This window comes from Ostrea edulis, chromosome 3 (genome assembly GCF_947568905.1).
Source record: "Ostrea edulis chromosome 3, xbOstEdul1.1, whole genome shotgun sequence".
NCBI lineage: Eukaryota > Metazoa > Mollusca > Bivalvia > Ostreida > Ostreidae > Ostrea > Ostrea edulis.
The window spans coordinates 83,015,826-83,032,864 of record NC_079166.1 but is presented as its reverse complement, the minus strand read 5'-3'; the positions used below and the strand labels follow the sequence as shown (position 1 = coordinate 83,032,864).

At 34.2% G+C, this 17,039-nt stretch overlaps 1 protein-coding gene across 1 annotated transcript; it reads right to left on the bottom strand.

The window, feature by feature from the left end:
- Nucleotides 1–290: 290 nt before the first annotated feature.
- Nucleotides 291–14,032, bottom strand: LOC130052935 (uncharacterized). The gene is made up of 4 exons (XM_056159219.1): nt 13,836–14,032; nt 9,663–9,724; nt 9,405–9,539; nt 291–2,704 (listed from the first exon to the last, which is right to left on the bottom strand). The coding sequence occupies exons 1-4, from the start codon at nt 13,928–13,930 to the stop codon at nt 2,226–2,228; spliced, it is 771 nt and encodes a 256-aa protein (XP_056015194.1). The 5' UTR covers nt 13,931–14,032; the 3' UTR covers nt 291–2,225.
- Nucleotides 14,033–17,039: the final 3,007 nt, after the last annotated feature.

The following is a 17,039-nucleotide window of genomic DNA, read 5'->3' as shown; positions in this document are numbered from 1 at the left end:
GCTCACTCTAGAGCCAGACTTACCCCGCGGAAGTGTCATTATGGGGGGGGGGGGGTCTGGTTCAATAACACCGGCAATGGTGATGCCTCGATATGAGTGAAAGATTATCGAGTGAGACGTTGAACAATATATAATAAACCAACGGATGGTCTCAACTGGCCAATAATATTTAGAATTACAAAAGCAGTATACTGAAAACAAACAAAAAAATTATTTCGAAACATTTATAGTAACATAATGTTTTACAGATGATCACATGGAACGAATATCATATAAAACAGTGTATTCCCTGTGAAAGTAGGTCATGTACGCTCTGAAGGTAACTTTTCAGCAACAAAAACATCTCTCCATCATTTTGGAAATAATAATTTTTCAATGTAAATATTGTCATTTCATGTTCGGGGATTATGACAGTATATATAAAATACCAACAGGAACACAATGATCTAATTCATTGTGAGATTTTTAAGAAAAACAAATGTGTTCCAAGCAATTTAATGTGTACAAAAAGATCAATCGATGGGGAATGCTTTATGACAATTCATTTAATTTTCCGAAAACGATATCCAGAGACGTAAAAATACACATTGTTGGTTAAAGTAATGAAATGTGAAGATAACGAAAAGTGATTAATCTCATAACTCATAAAAACAATACAAAATGGAGAGTTGAGCAAACACGGACCCTTTGATATACCAGAAATGGGGTCAGACGGCGGGGTGAGTAAGCATCCCCTGTCGACCGGTCAAATTCGCCTTGGGTCCTATACCTTGATCAGGTGAACGGAGTTATCCGTAGTCAAAATCAGAGTACCAAGAACGGCCTAACAATCGGTAGGAAACATGTCAGACAGCATTTGACCCAATAATAGGTTGTATTGGCAAACTAGATCGTTATAATGATCATAGAATTTGAGATATGTTGAATTGAAAGGAGAGCGTTGAAATTTCTGCACCATCAACTTGTTCGTCAATAGCCTGGTTCGATACGATTAAAGACAATATATAAACACTCTTTCACGTTGAAATAAGTAACAGGATATAATTCAAAGTTGAGTGGTTAAAGGGTCCTATTACGAAATGTGGCTGTTTAAAGAGAAGCATGACCTAGTTGTCTTTTCTTCAAATTTAAAAACAAAATATAAATAACACAAAGTTAATGATATAAATCTTATGTGTGAACTTTAGAATATAATATACGATTAATTAATGATAAATAAAGGTTAAGTTTTGACAAAAATGACAGGTCGCACCGTCTCAGGACTGTACTTGGCGTACAACCAAGCTATCCCAACCTGATGAAAGCTTAACATAAGTCCTTGGATAAGAGTTATCATGTCCATTAACGATCTAGTTTGCCAATCCAATCTTTCATTGGGTCACATGCTGTCTGATGTGTTTCATGTCGATAGCTCCGTTTACCTGATCAAGATATATGGTTCACGGCGGAATTGACAGGTCGACATGGGTACTTACTCCTCCTAGGCACCTGATCCCAAATATGGTGTGTCCAGGGGTCCGTGTTTGCCCAAGTATTTATTTTGTATTGCTTATATGAGTTATGATATTGATCACTGCTCGTTATCTACACCTTTTATCTACATTCCTAAACAACCTGGCTAATTACTCAGTAACTAATACCAAATAAGACACACTCACTCGCCGCAGCTAATTGATGAAACTCTCCAGCTGCACCAACTGGGTATATTCGAACCTCTAGTTTTGTCTCTAACATTTTAAACGGTCCTCCAGCGACATGTAAACTGCGGGCCCCCTGCCCTGAAGATAATATAAGAACTAATCCCATCGAGCTGGTCATTTTGAAGCCCATTCTGTAGCCCCGCATTTCACCCTTGGGTGCCCATTAAGTGACCCCACATGACGTACCACTGCCGACCACCTCGCTGCACTGAACTTGTGAAATGAAAAACGACATTCAATCTTGTGAGTATCATTATTCTTTTGCAGGATTTATATCCCTGGATTAATCTAGGTATGAAATATCTTATTATCTATACCAGATTGATGAATGATAAGTTTGTTAGAAAAGGCAAATGTTGACATTTCAAAAAGAATATGATTTGTACCGATGCATCATCAACACACTTTTGTGCACAGGAATGATTCCAAAAATATGTAAGTGTACACTTCGTGAGTCTTACAATGTCTCCTAGTGATTCTTATCATCCATCTTTTATTTGCACCTCTTCTTTCTCTCGTACGTTTTCAGATATGTGCGACGGGGTATAAATATGCGTCGCTTGCCGATGACCTGACGTTGACGTTCCCATAATATACAAAACCATCCACATTGTCCTCAACCCTCTCGTAATGATCATTTACTTCACTTACTTCTGCTGACAGCTCTAGGTTCTCCCCAGCTATTTCTAATCCATCTGTATTTAGCTCCATATTCACAGCAGATTGTTCTTTCTGTATACGGCCATAGGATCGAGGTATGTTTTCAAAATGCATCCTTTTTCTTTGACACATTTTGTTAAAAATATAGAACATGCAGAATATAGAAAATATTACAGCAAAAAATCCAATAACAGCAATAATCCCTAAAAGTAGTATTTTGGTATTATCGAGCTTAGATGGCGATTGTGTCGTACTTGAAATGGAATTCACTGTTTGCTTCTCGTAGGATATCGTTTCTATATGCGCAGTGGTCTCTATTGCTAAAGAAACGGGAATTGGTTGACCTGTAGATTGAAAGCATATTTCGATATTACGATCGACCATTTTAAACAAATTCAAAAGCAATGCATAGGTCCTTTCAGAACCCCAATTGCATAAAACAAATTCTAACCAAAGCGCCATAACTTTAGATAACGATAATAGAAAATCAAGAATTAATCGCCCCGTCTTCTTTAGCGAGCTATAACACAAGGTTGGTATCAATGTATCATCCCATAATTATTCAATGATGGTAAGAATTAGCATAATAATGATTTTGAAGTTTGTGTAAACCTAATGCAAAATGACATATAACTAAAGCGACTACCTTGAAAATTAAAACTTTTATGTATTATGGTAAAAGGTTACAAATTACAAAAACACAAAGAAAGTAAAATGTCTGTATTTGAATGGAATGGGTTAAGGAATAAAAGAAAACTTTACTCATTTTATACGATATAATCTAAGTTGGGACATTATACGCTATGTTGCGGTTTATAATGAGTAAACTGCCACAATCGGCTTTATATCGTGTAAAATGAATGCAAATTACTTTGACTCATTAAGCCAATAAAAAGGAAATTTGATGGAGATTTGGAGAGATTCACATATTTTAGAGGGCAACGTTGTTTGACGGGCAAAGTAGAGATGTGTAGATGACGAGAGATAGTAAATATGAGTTATCGTATTTGTGAAATGAGCATTGTGTGTTAAGATACTGGAGTGAACTGATTAGGGATCACTGCTATTGTGTAATGGACCTTCTGAAAACTGTTTAAGGTGGGTCCTTAGTCCTGGATTTTGGGGTTTAGGTAGCATTTTTTTGTTTGGAATCAATAAATTAACATTCGGGGTAATGAAAAAAGGCAAATCAGTTAAGGATTTCCATATTAATTTTCATAACAGACACTACTGAAGTCATGTACCCCTATATAGATTTTTTATGAAATTCATTGGAATGTTGTTATTTTAAAATAAAAACAATAAAATATTTTTTTTAATTGCATTCATTTATCGGGAAACATGTCAATAACCAAAACACATGTCATTTTCAATATGTTCATCAAGTTTTAGAATAATATGTGCAAAATTATTGAATTAGCGTTATTCTACAAAATGTTTAAAAAACAAACAAATGTGGACACATTTTCCTTATAGCATGGTTTACATATAATTTTTTCTGTTTATATTAGTAGATGTACATCTGTTATAGTTATTTAAGAAAAAATCCATACCTTTCCTTAATGATTTCAAATCTATAGCTTCCAGAGTATGTATACCCTCATAAAAAACGGAAGTCTGGCACCATACAGTTGAGCTATTCAAAATCCCTCGGGATTAAAATTTTATGCAATTTCATGAAAAGACACAGATAATGATTCCTTATCACCTTGGTAAAATGTTTGTCAAAAATAAAGGAAATCTATCACATAATGAACTTGATAATTAATTTAATGAAAACAGAGTTATTGTCCTTGGATTCAATATTTTGAAACATATCATTGACTATTCATATGTAACTAAGACTTTTGAAATATTTTATGGCTAACAAGATTTTTTTTACAATAACGTTTGGAAAAGGCTCCAACAAAAATATTCCTGTCATTAAATCATTGACTTTGCAAAATCCTATGACGTCACAGAAGTGTGGAACGACGTTAACATTATCACTCATTAGAAAAGTTTGAAAGAAAATGTAATTCAGAGGCATCATTCCAATTGTGAAAAATTATTCATACACATTTATACAACATACATATATACATCTGATACCATGGCGATCTGGATTAGAATTGGTCATCAGTATTCCTTGCTTGTTGTAAGGGGCGATATAATGGGATGGTCCTTCGGATGAAACCGCAAAAACTGATCCCCCGTGTCACAACATGTGTGGCACCATAAAGATCCCCCAGCCCAAAGACCGTCATCCCCGAGCATAGGCCTAAATTTTGTTGCCCTTCAATGAGTAAGGTGACGTCCCCATATGAGTAAAAAAATCTCAGAAAGGACGTTAAACAATGTACAATCAACCGATCATATAGAAATGGTAACCATATTGTATGAAAAGACGAATGACCCGGTAAATGAATACGTTGGTAGTATGTACATTGCAAGTTTGAATAACTTAGAAGATACCGTTTCTGACATCAGAAACATTCTTTAACTTCCCCCTCATCCATCCACAAATATAAGTCATGTGCATAACCGAGTGAAGATAAAGAAATGATCAATCTCTATATATAGAGACTGACTTGACGATTTCTATGAAACACGTCACATAGAATTTGCAAAATGCTGATTGTAAATGTCACTGTTGAAACCCCTGTAACATCAACTTATTTGTCAACAGCCTGTCTCAATTTTGATTAGTAATCATACGCAGAACATGTTCTAGCATATTTAATCAGTTGAAAGACATACATGTATAAGCCATATGTAGGTGATGATGGGGTATTGCTCCATAGATATGGAAAGTTAACGATGGACTAGCTGAAGACATCTTTTTCTCTTAAAGTTGAATCATCAATTTGCCGTTAAAATCCATGTTAAAAAATTCAGATATGAGGCTGATATTGAAGACTCTGTGATGTCTTTTATTTCGAGTTCACTGGAATATATGTTATGAGACTGATCACTGTTTGTTATCTTCACCTTTTCATCAACTCAAGATATGAATATTGATCTCTTAAGACATTAAAATTATCGTTATAACGATCTGCTTTACCACTTCAACTTTTCGTTGATCAAATGCTATCTGGCATGTTTCATACGACTTATTAGGCTGTTCTTCCAACACTAATTTTGACTGCAGATTACGCCATGTACCTGATCAAGATAAAATCCCACGGCGGGTGTGATCGGTCAGCAGGTGATGCTTATTCCTCCTGGGCACCAGATCCCACATTTGTTACATGTATGTCAAGTGACGCATGTTTGAACTACTGTTAATTTTGTATTCTTTATAGAAGTTACAAAATGTATCATCATTCGTCATCTTCACTTTTTCATCAATGAAAATGAAAATTAATGATTCAACACGTCATCGGAATAGCTAAATGTAAGTTGAAGGAAACATCAACATATTTTTTCGTCCAATATAGATTATTCTTCAACAAATGCTGCCTAATAAGAATACAAACAATGTCATCTGATAATGGATTGCAGTGGATGCGCATTGGAATTTCAATATGCTGTTGAAAGACCTGATCACCAAAGACTACGTAATATTGTCAATGAAAAATACATCATCTTGATATCAACCTCACAGTACTTGTACGTAGAATCAGAGTAGTATTTGAAATGGTAATTTCCTGATGAATGATCACAAGATACAGATATATTCGTGTTCCATTGTTATTGACGAAAAAGGTGTCCATAATGTCAAAAAGTCTGGTCTTTAATGTATGGTTAGGAATGATCATGTAAAGTGTTGAAATGTTATCTGTTTGATTTTGATGTTCTTGATTTGGGAAAAGTTTTGTGATAACCTTTACTGAATCCCGCTACGCATATCTATTTTTTCTTCTTCTGTAGTTTGAGAATCCATGTAGTAGCATACATTCATTCATTACAACCCTTGATGGTTTAAAGAGCCTGATATAGGAAGCATCCATGATAACATAATTCAAACTGTAATTTGATGTTGAAAAATCCAAGCATGGTTTTGTTTTCTTCAAATAAACCTATTCAAAACTTTCAATGGGACGAAATAAAGTGTTGTGCAAATATGATGGACACCGAACGTCTGTGAAGGAAATGCGATATTGCGTGTCTTTGCTTTAGTATGAACGATCTTCATGATCTGTTTAAGCCTTTGTATATCGGGATCCCGATCACATTCACATTATTTCCTTGTGCACCAATAATATTTTTCACACTATCTATCTTGTAATTGTACCCATATTGATATTCAATGAAAGGTGAAGATAACAAACAATAATCAATCCCATAACTCCTATAAGCAATAAAAACAGAGAGTTGGGAAAACAAGGACCCCTCGATATACCAGAGGTAGGATCAGGTGCCTTGGAGGAATTAAGGATCCACTGCCGACCGGTCACACTCGCCGTGAATCCTATATCTTGATCAGGTAAACGAAGTTATCCGCAGTCAAAATCAGTGTAGGAAACACACCAGACAGCATTTGACCCAATGACAGGTTGTATTGGCAGACTAGATCATGATAACGACCACAGAATTTGTGAAATGCTGACTTTCAACAAGATCGTTGAAACCACTGCACCATCAACATGTTTGTCGGTAGCCAGCTTCGATTTAGGCATTCAAATGATTGCTGGTTTTATTGATCACTTGTATATATCATGCATGCATAATGTATCTATCAATCATGTACATGTATACGATGGACTATGCAGAAAGTGTGTACTAGTCTAAAAAGATATCAGCCTGTTGCCCACAGACGTCGTTACCTCTGAAGACAACACAAACAAGGACATCGGGGTGTGAAAACAGATTTCCAGACAGTCTGTTCTAGGGATCCAAAGGATACGGAAGCACAGCGAGACAGTTGAACATGGAAGAGAAGGACAATTGGTAGGGGAAGCAGATGGAAAAACAAGTAAAACCTATTGTCTATATATGTGTTAAGGATGTTAGCTCCTGAGCTTTTGAGTACAACTGCGCAGGATGCTACAACTAAGTATTTGCTGGTTCAATACTGATCCCATTGGTGCAAATATATTACGCATCTATTGCTAAACTCTATCCAGTAAAAATGTTCTAATTCTGCATGATATTACAGTTTCTGTTTCATTCAATGTATCGTCTACTGTTATACCCCTATACTTGTATTTCAATTTTATAATTTATGATACATGTAGTTGAGACTTGGAAATAGTTCAAATGTTGTAATTTATTAACTTGGTTGACATATTTTTCCAAAGAGAACACCGATTCTTAAAAAAGTTTTAATAAATTTACCCGAAAATTTTGTATGAAAATTCAGTATTTTCGCCAATAATTCAAAAATTTGATCTCCAACCCCCACCTTTTAAAGTTGCATTTTAAATTAGAAGACCTGACCTTGAACATTATGTAAAATTTTAGAAATTAACATTACTCCTAATATGTCCTTTTAAACTCTCAATTTTGATATCATGAATTTTTTCGTATATCAAGTGCAAAAAGGTCATTATTTATTTCCTTCAATAAAATTAATTTCTTTTTTATCTGTAGTGTTAGAGGACATGATTATGTATCTATTTTATGTAATGATTGATTTGTGTTTCTTATGTTGTGTTGACACTAACAGAAAAATCAAGTTTAATTGAATAAATGTTAAGTGCAAAAAGGTCATGTTTAGAACACTATAGCTCAATAACAAGCGTTGCCAACCCAGTTTTTCTTTTAATTTCATAATTATCCTTCAATGCAGAAATTAAATTTACACTACCCAAAAACTGACATTGCTACAAATGTCAGGTGCGAACCTCTTTGATATATGTTGTACAATGATCTCTCTCTCTCTCTCTCTCTCTCTCTCTCTCTCTCTCTCTCTCTGTGTGTGTGTGTGTGTGTGTGTGTGTGTGTGTTTATCTTCTCTCTGTAGATGTGTTAATAGATGTGATACAAAGATCTTATAAACGTGGTCAAATGCATTAATATCATGTCGCTTAAAAATGTCCTATATATCCAAAGTGTGCATATGAATATTCCAAATTATCTGCAAGTAAGATCACAATGAATTCGTAATCATCAAATACATTACACATGGTATGTTTTTATCAAATTTCCTTTTTCATGAGAATATATCCAAACAGATTTTGTAATGGTGGAATGTTGTTAAAGAATTCTTCAGTCAGTAATTGTCGTAGTCACAACAGGTACGACTGGCACCTATAGTGACTGTACCTACGCTGTTTATAATCAGATATATCTTAAATATATGAACTGTTTTGAAGTTTAGACTATACAACTTTGTTGATATCATTGCAGTTATGCGACTATATCTTTCACAGATGATAATCCATTGTTTAATTACATGTAGGGAACTACACACAAATGTCATGTATGTTTCACCATTAATAAAAGAAGGATGTTTTGGTGTGACCGGTCGGCAGGGGATGCTCATTCTTATGATCTCATTTCTTGTTATTCAGGGGTCCGTGTTTGTCCTACTCTTTATTTTGTATACCTTATAGGAGTTAGGAAATTGATCACTGTTCGTTATCCTCACCTTTCATTCATGTTATTTTAGTCAGCTACCATGCGTGGTTAGTACATTTAGCTTCCATATTAACTACAATTTGATGGATATTGTAGGATTGGGGTGGTTCATTACCACGCATTCTATCCAATGGCTCGTTTAATCACCTCACATATACATTTTCATCATCGAAATGGGGATAAAATTTATCAATTATCTGATGTGATTTTCTGTGTTTTTACCTAAAATGAACAAATTGTTTCGTTAGTGAAAAATAATCCATAGTTCGTTGTGATTTGGTGCATTATATAAATATTCAATAAAGTGTGTATGAAATACTCAGGCTTTCTAATTTTATCTTTAGAATTTAAAGCATTTTTTTTAAATTCCGGAATGTTCTTGATAAATTATGTCAAATAATTGAGAGGTTGTATCATTTCTATGGTGATATCATACTTCATAAGAGGTACTTTAACAACACTTTTGGTGCAATGAACAACCCCAACATCCACGGATGTCAAATGAAATATTAGTAAATATACTTATTTAACAAAACTCACTAGTTGTCCTGATACAGCCTGTAATATGGTGGCAGAAAGTTGATTCGCAAAGGCAAGTTTCTTGACATGCCTTACCATAGCTGGGATATTGGCATTGTAGTGAACACCTTATTCCATAAAGTCCTGGGCTACATTCTGTAAACAATTTAATGATATATGTAAACAACAGTTATAAATATGATGCATATGAATTTTCAATTTCTATAAGAACAAAAATGAAATTGTAATATGGAATATAGTTTGAATACAAAAAATTACCTTGACACGTTTTTGTTGTAATGTTCCATAAGTATCCTGCACAGCACACGTGTTCTCTTACGCTGATGGGTATAAGTATAATTCCATCATTTACGTATTTGAAAATTCATATCCAATGTATGATCACATGTATAAGCCGTTTATACACACCACATAAACTCTAATGATAATCCACTGTTTTGAATAAGCATCGATATGATTATTTATATAATTGCTGTGATTAGATTTAGAAAATCATTTCAAAATTAAGGATTATCTCCCTCATGCATAGCTCTTATCCTTAGGCGAATTTGAATTTGACTCCAGCCTCTCTCTCTCTCTCTCTCTCTCTCTCTCTCTCTCTCTCTCTCTCTCTCTCTCTCTCTCTCTCTCTATATATATATATATATGTGTGTGTGTGTGTGTGTGTGTATTTATTTATTTATATATAATACAATACAAAAAAACAGGAAAATATACAGTTCCAAAATATATTTAAATCAAAATCTATATTTTCCTGCTTTTTTATTGAATTATTATGACTGTGTGATATCAACTCTTTCTATCTGGATTATATATATATATATATATATATATATATATATATATATATATATATATATATATATATATATAAATTCTGTCTGACGTGTTTCATACCGATTCGTAGGCCGTTCTTGGCACACTGACTTCGATACGGATAATTCCGTTTACCTAATCCAGATATAGGGCTCACGGTTGATGTGACTGGTCGACAAGGGATGCTTACTCCTCGTAGGTATTTTATCCCACCCCTAGTGTGTCCAGGGGTCCGTGTATGCATAACTATCTGTTTGTATTGCTTATAGGAGTTGAGATTGATCACCGTTCGTTATCTTCGCCTTTCTGATATATATATATATATATATATATATATATATATATATATTAATGTGGGAAAACACATATTACAATGCTATGATTTATTCTCATGCGCAGATAAGTTAACACGCAAATAGTCAATGGTTGACCACATTCTGGAAAACTTGATGGAATTACTGTCAACCCTGTGTCACGCAGTCACCAGTTGTGCTTTGTATATACAATTGTAGGTTTTTGATTTACAATCCTAAATGCACATCATAAACTATAAAATGTATACATGTGCAATTACGTGCATTGTTCCGGATTCTTGCAAGTAAATCTTATATTTAGAGCTGATGAAATCGGGTCTGTTTTGGTGGTGGATTTGATTCAACGTACGACTTATTTGATAGAACTCATGAGAGGTATGACCGGTCAGCAGGGCATGTTGACTTCTCATAGGTACCTGATCCCAATTATAACCTTAAAGGAGTTATGAGATTGACCACTGTTCGTTATCTTCACCTTTCTAAATGACAAATTAGTTCACTCTTCCCTTTTAAAATATTTGTAACTTAAGTTTTCGAAGCAACAATACAATTAATCCCGGTTACATGATTTTAATGGCTTCGCATCGTTCTTTCAGATTTAGCGCTTTCCCTCCACAAGATTATCTCAATATATTTGAAACGAACACCTGTTTTACCATGTGAAGATAGTTCATTATGATATGCTAATTCAATTATTCACCCAGCTGTTCAAAATTGATCAAATTAATTACATCGATATTATTCTTGATTCCACCACGCTTAATCAGTTGTTGGTATTATCAAAACCCGGAAACAATCTAGCTGCATTCGGAAGATATACCCAGATACAAATTGTGTCACAATTCAAAATGATCGGTATACTCTGAGAAAATGGTTGTTTGGCATGAACTTTGATGACCGCTGATCGCGTTACACAGAATAACCATAGTGTCAAAATAGTATCTTGATTCATCAAGTGTACGACCTCATCTGCTGATATTGCTTGTTAACCTCCGTTGTAAAGAATGCATGACTTCATAATGCGACGTCAAAGTCAAACCTGCTTAGTGATTTTTCAGCGACAATTGATACTTACATAAACATGTACATGCTATGTACAATGGACAATTGTCCATGGGTATTATGCATTTCAATGATATTGAGTATCGCTTATACTTAAGCATTAAGCTGATATAAAGCACTGATGCTTCTCGGTTCCTATGGCATCACACCACGTTGCGTTGCAGTGGATATATCACTTAGATATCATTGTCATTGACGTGATTTTAGGTTACAATGATTGAATGTCCAAATATGTTTCCTATCTGATGATGGTGACATGTACTCATATTTAATGGATAAAGATTAAAGCTTTACTATTGCAACGGTATTAGCGTTACAGTGTACATCATGAAAATAGCTACTTAGAAGAATGTAACGGGTTTGGTAGTGATACCGTTTTCAAGTGGACAACATTTGTAGTGATCGAAAAAACTTGCATGCTCAACAGTATATTGACACTGTAATGCTTTCAGTTGTCGCGCCGTGTTTCCATCAGAACTGCTTAATCTTCCATCAAGACAATGTTTGGTGTCGTGATGTAACGTGTAATGAACTACATTCACCAAAACAATGTCGACAGGTTATGTTGCCCCTCAGAGAGTCACAATCTCTCAACAATGAAACTTGCGCAAAACATGTTAGATCGCGTTCAAATTCATCGGATACTTTACACGTCATGCACTTCCGGAAGAATGCTAAACATCCGTATGACTAATTTGTAACGATTTTTATGTGACTGAAAATTTGACCAGGGGAATACTCTTCATTGAGGTAGGAACATTGCAATGGCTACCACTTCATCAGCCTCGATATTTCTGCCAGAATAATGATGGTAAACTCTAGATTATTGTATTGTTCAATATGATACTAGTAGATAGTATCATTTTAAAGTTATAAAATCAAGGGACGTATTTGAATGAAATAATTGCAATATTACAGAAAATCGGAAGTGCAATTAAGTATATATTTAGTTACTAGGATATGCTAAACATATTTTTGTTTGATTGTTGAATTGGTATATAGATTTTCAATAACCATTAAAAACATCTAGAGCGAGGGGAAGGATATCTTTCTTTGTTTTCTCTCTCTGTGTGTGGTTTTCTGTACATATCTCCTTCATTCATTGTATTTTTATAGCAATTATATTAGCTGTTACTATTTTAGTCATTATTGTTTTACCAGAATTCTAATGTAATCCATTGTTAGTTTGGGTTGAAGGAGGTACTGATCACGATAACACACAGTAAGTTAATCACTAGAAAAGGTACATTTATCATGATGTCTTCACCAAACGCTCTTGCTTGAGTCAATGATTGTTTTTCAAAGGAAAAGTTAACGTTACATTGAATACCACGTTTAATGATGTCGCCTAATATACGGTATTGATTACATTTCAGGAAAATACAAACTACAAGATAGTGAAGTACAATAAAAGGTGAATATAAGGAACAGTGATAAATCTCTTAATTCGTATTAACAACACAGAATATAGACTTGGGCAAACTTGAACCCCTGGATATGCCAAAGGTGGAATCAGGTGCCTAGGAGGAGTAAGCATTCCCTGTCGATCGGTCACTTTTGCAACATATATATGGAAAGCTGACGGTGGGGGAAATTGAGTGGTTAATTTTCTGTTAACATCTATTTTCAGTAAAATATCTAAGTATAAGGTAGACGTACACGACTATCTACATCCTTATATCGGCTTCAGTGTTAAAACTGATATAAAAACGAAGTTCACATAGACAGGGGTTATTTTCTGATGAAAATCTCAAGCGTAAGAATAGGGGATATAAAAACTAGGTTTTATAGCCGAGGGTTTCTTTCCGTACAACGGCCAGGCAGTGTGCTAAAACACCCTGTTTAACTTGATTTTTCGATCGATTTTAATTAAAATATAAATATTTAGCTATTTTCAAAATATGTCTCACTATGCATATATTGTTAGAGAAAAATACTCACATTTAACAAGTTGAAGTTTTTAAGTAATATGTTTCACATTTAGAGAATCATATTTTTGTAAAAACTTGAAAAACCTACAGCACCAAAAATGATAAGAATATCTATAAGAACATGTGCAAATCTTCAAAACCTAAGGATAGCTAATAACAAATTGAAAAAAATTGGGAAATATTGGTATAGTGTATAGATTTTGGAAAAAATCACCCTTGGCTATATGAACCCGCTAAATATAACCTGCTTGTATACCAAAAAAAACAGGAGAAATTACTTGTTCTCTTATGTGATGTAAACTACTTACCCTTGACAAAGGCCTTTCATTCCTTCTGATGAAACAGTATTGCATAGCATCCCCAATAAGATGCTACATAAGTAAATCATGTTTTCGGATTGCATAATCTTACTCTAAATTGATATATTGCATGCAACGCTTTACACCATACAGCTTAAGATGGTAAAACAATAATTGTAAATATGTTTAAAACAAAACATCTAGAATTTTACTAATTATTATTCCAATCCAATTTAACTTTTGAGCTTTTTGACAGGAAAACTACAGGAAACGTTTTCATATCATCAATTAATTTCATGTGCAATAATTACAACGTGTACTCAATAAAATTGGTATTTGGTTTTCATGTTGAAAATACTTGACTGAAGCTTTTCAGAAATGTTTTGCCGAACATCAAAAGTTGCCTCGGGTTTATAATTTATAGATGTATTCTATTTCTGCACCCTTTAAAATTGCGTGGTTCAAGATATGGAGAAAGGTCCTCATCTTGAGCTTCATATATATATATATATATATATATATATATATATATATATATATATAAAGCACTAAATAATCACAACTAGGTACTGAAAATTTTCGCCCCAGCCCGGGGTCGAACCAGCGACCTACGGCACCCACCGCCTAGCAAGATTGTCAAACCAGTGCGTAAGTCCACTCGGCCACAACGACTTCCCTAAGAAAGGAAGCTTTATATATATATATATATATATATATATATATATATATATATATATATATGAAGCACAAACAAACAATTATAACACCCAACCTTACGTTTACCCCTAGGATCTAAACGATACATGTGAAAATCAATTAATTAATATATAAAGCACTAAATAATCACAACTAGGTACTGAAAATTTTCGACCCAGCCCGGGGTCGAACCAGCGACGTACGGCACCCACCGCCTAGCAAGATTGTCAAACCAGTGCGTAAGTCCACTCGGCCACAACGACTAAGGGAAGTATTTGGAAGATCCATGAAATGAAATGTGAAAAGGGTCATCAGACAACGGTAACACCTCTTGACGAATGAGGTGTATATCATTGAACAAATGAGGACATCATAATTATTAAATTAAAGGCACATGGCACAGATTGCATTGAAGTTACTTTACTTATTCACATAGTATCTGAACGTTCGTGTTTCATGTTAAAAAGGTGTGCTTCAATCAGGATTCAACATGAACACAATGTAGCTAAATATCATTCGTTTAGTTTTCTCTCTTCTTTGTATGATGCAGTGTTGGGTGCAAAATGTGTATCATTTTCCTATAGTTGGTGACGAACATTTTTAAAACACTTAACGCTATAATTTACAAATTACACATACGGAAAATATAGTCATAGATGCAGTGTAAAATCATATCAGTTCTGTTAACTTCCTCAAAGTATTGTTTCCTTGTTTGGTAATGTTTATAGCTAACACAGATCGCATATCTTATGTTATACCATGTACTATAATTTAAGCATTCTTAGGTGACGATTGATGTGGTATTCACGTATAAATCACATGGTAGTTTATCGATGGATGTCAATGTCTGCACAACATTATATTCACACATACCAAGAAGAGATACATAAATAGAGAAATATAAAGAGGGGGAAAGAGAAGGAATGCGAGTGATTGGTAAAGAAATATTGGCTTTTGTTTAATTCTTATATGAATTGTCTCGCTTGGTATTCCGGTTTTTTATGCGTTGACCTTTAATGGTTACAAATGAGCTTGTCAATGAAAAATTAATTATCAAATTCGAATTAGGTCTGTCGTCGCGGAATAATATAGTGAAGAGGTGAAGATAACGAACAGTGATTACTCTCCTAACTCCTATATCATGTATAAGGAATACAAAATTTAGAGAAGGGCAAATACGGACCTCTGGACATACCATAAGTGGGATCAATTGCTTCTCTGCCGACCAGCCACACCCTCAATGAGCCCCAACATCAGAATCATATAAAGCAGAGTGATTCGAAGTCAAAATCAATATGTAAAGAATGGCCTAACAAACGGTATGAATCACGTCAGACAGTGTTTGACCTATTTGACAGTACTTTGAATTGATATCTTATTTTTTCTACTTTTCATTTGTGCTTCATTTGTGTATCGATATATATAGTACACGACACGAGTTTTATGCGTGTTCCACGTAAAGCGGTGGAACAAATTTGTCCCAAACACGGTGGACCTTTAACATTGTCGGCACCTTTGAAGTCCTATTTTTTTCGCGCGAGTTAGACATTGAAGCCCACGGAGGATCTCCGTGGATGCCACCGCGCATATCCGTCGATGCCATCGTGTAACCCCGTGTGATAAGCAAAGAAATAATTTCCTAAACGATTCACCTAAAAAGTCTTTTCGCTTGGCCAGCATGCATGCCCCCCACCACATTCATTATTTAGAAATTAGCTATAAATCATTCAATTCTTGTAATTGTTGTTTAATTATAATGATACGATGGTGTTTTCGGTACATATCCGTATGTAGACTTCCCTACAGACGTTCACACCTTTTTTATGAAATGCCCAAATTCTCGACACCCTGTATATAAACACCAATGTTATTCCCACCATTCGTCGGTACATTTTTTCACGACACGTGCAGCACAATTTCACCAAATAAAAGAACGGTCATGAACAACAACAATCACATGCCAGTAATTTCAATTTGATAAATAGCAGGTCGAAGAAATGTGTACCATATAAGCAGTGGCTTATTTTTAACGTAAGGTTTCCATTGTAATTACGAATAGGTGATGAAGGTCTGGTATATATGTGTTTTACATTGGAGATGAATTTCATTATGTACTCAACTGTGGTGCAATGTGTGCAAAAAATCAAATTTTTATCACCTAAACAGATAAAACTTAAAATATCTTTATTTTTAAACAAACCTTTAAAATACTCTGTACTTTAATTAAGAAAATAATAAAATAAAATGTGCTCCCCTACCTAGAATAACCATACTTCACATTATTAATAACACGGTTTTTTCTAACTTGATAAATACTTTATTACACTCATGTAATATATATATATATATATATATATATATATATATATATATATATATATATATAACAGCTTTATGTCCTTATAGTTTGTATACCATTGTATAATAGTGATGAGATCAAATAAATTGAATTGAGTACATGTAGTCTTGAAATATCACAAAGTATACAGTTGACAACGATTGAAATAAAAATGCAGA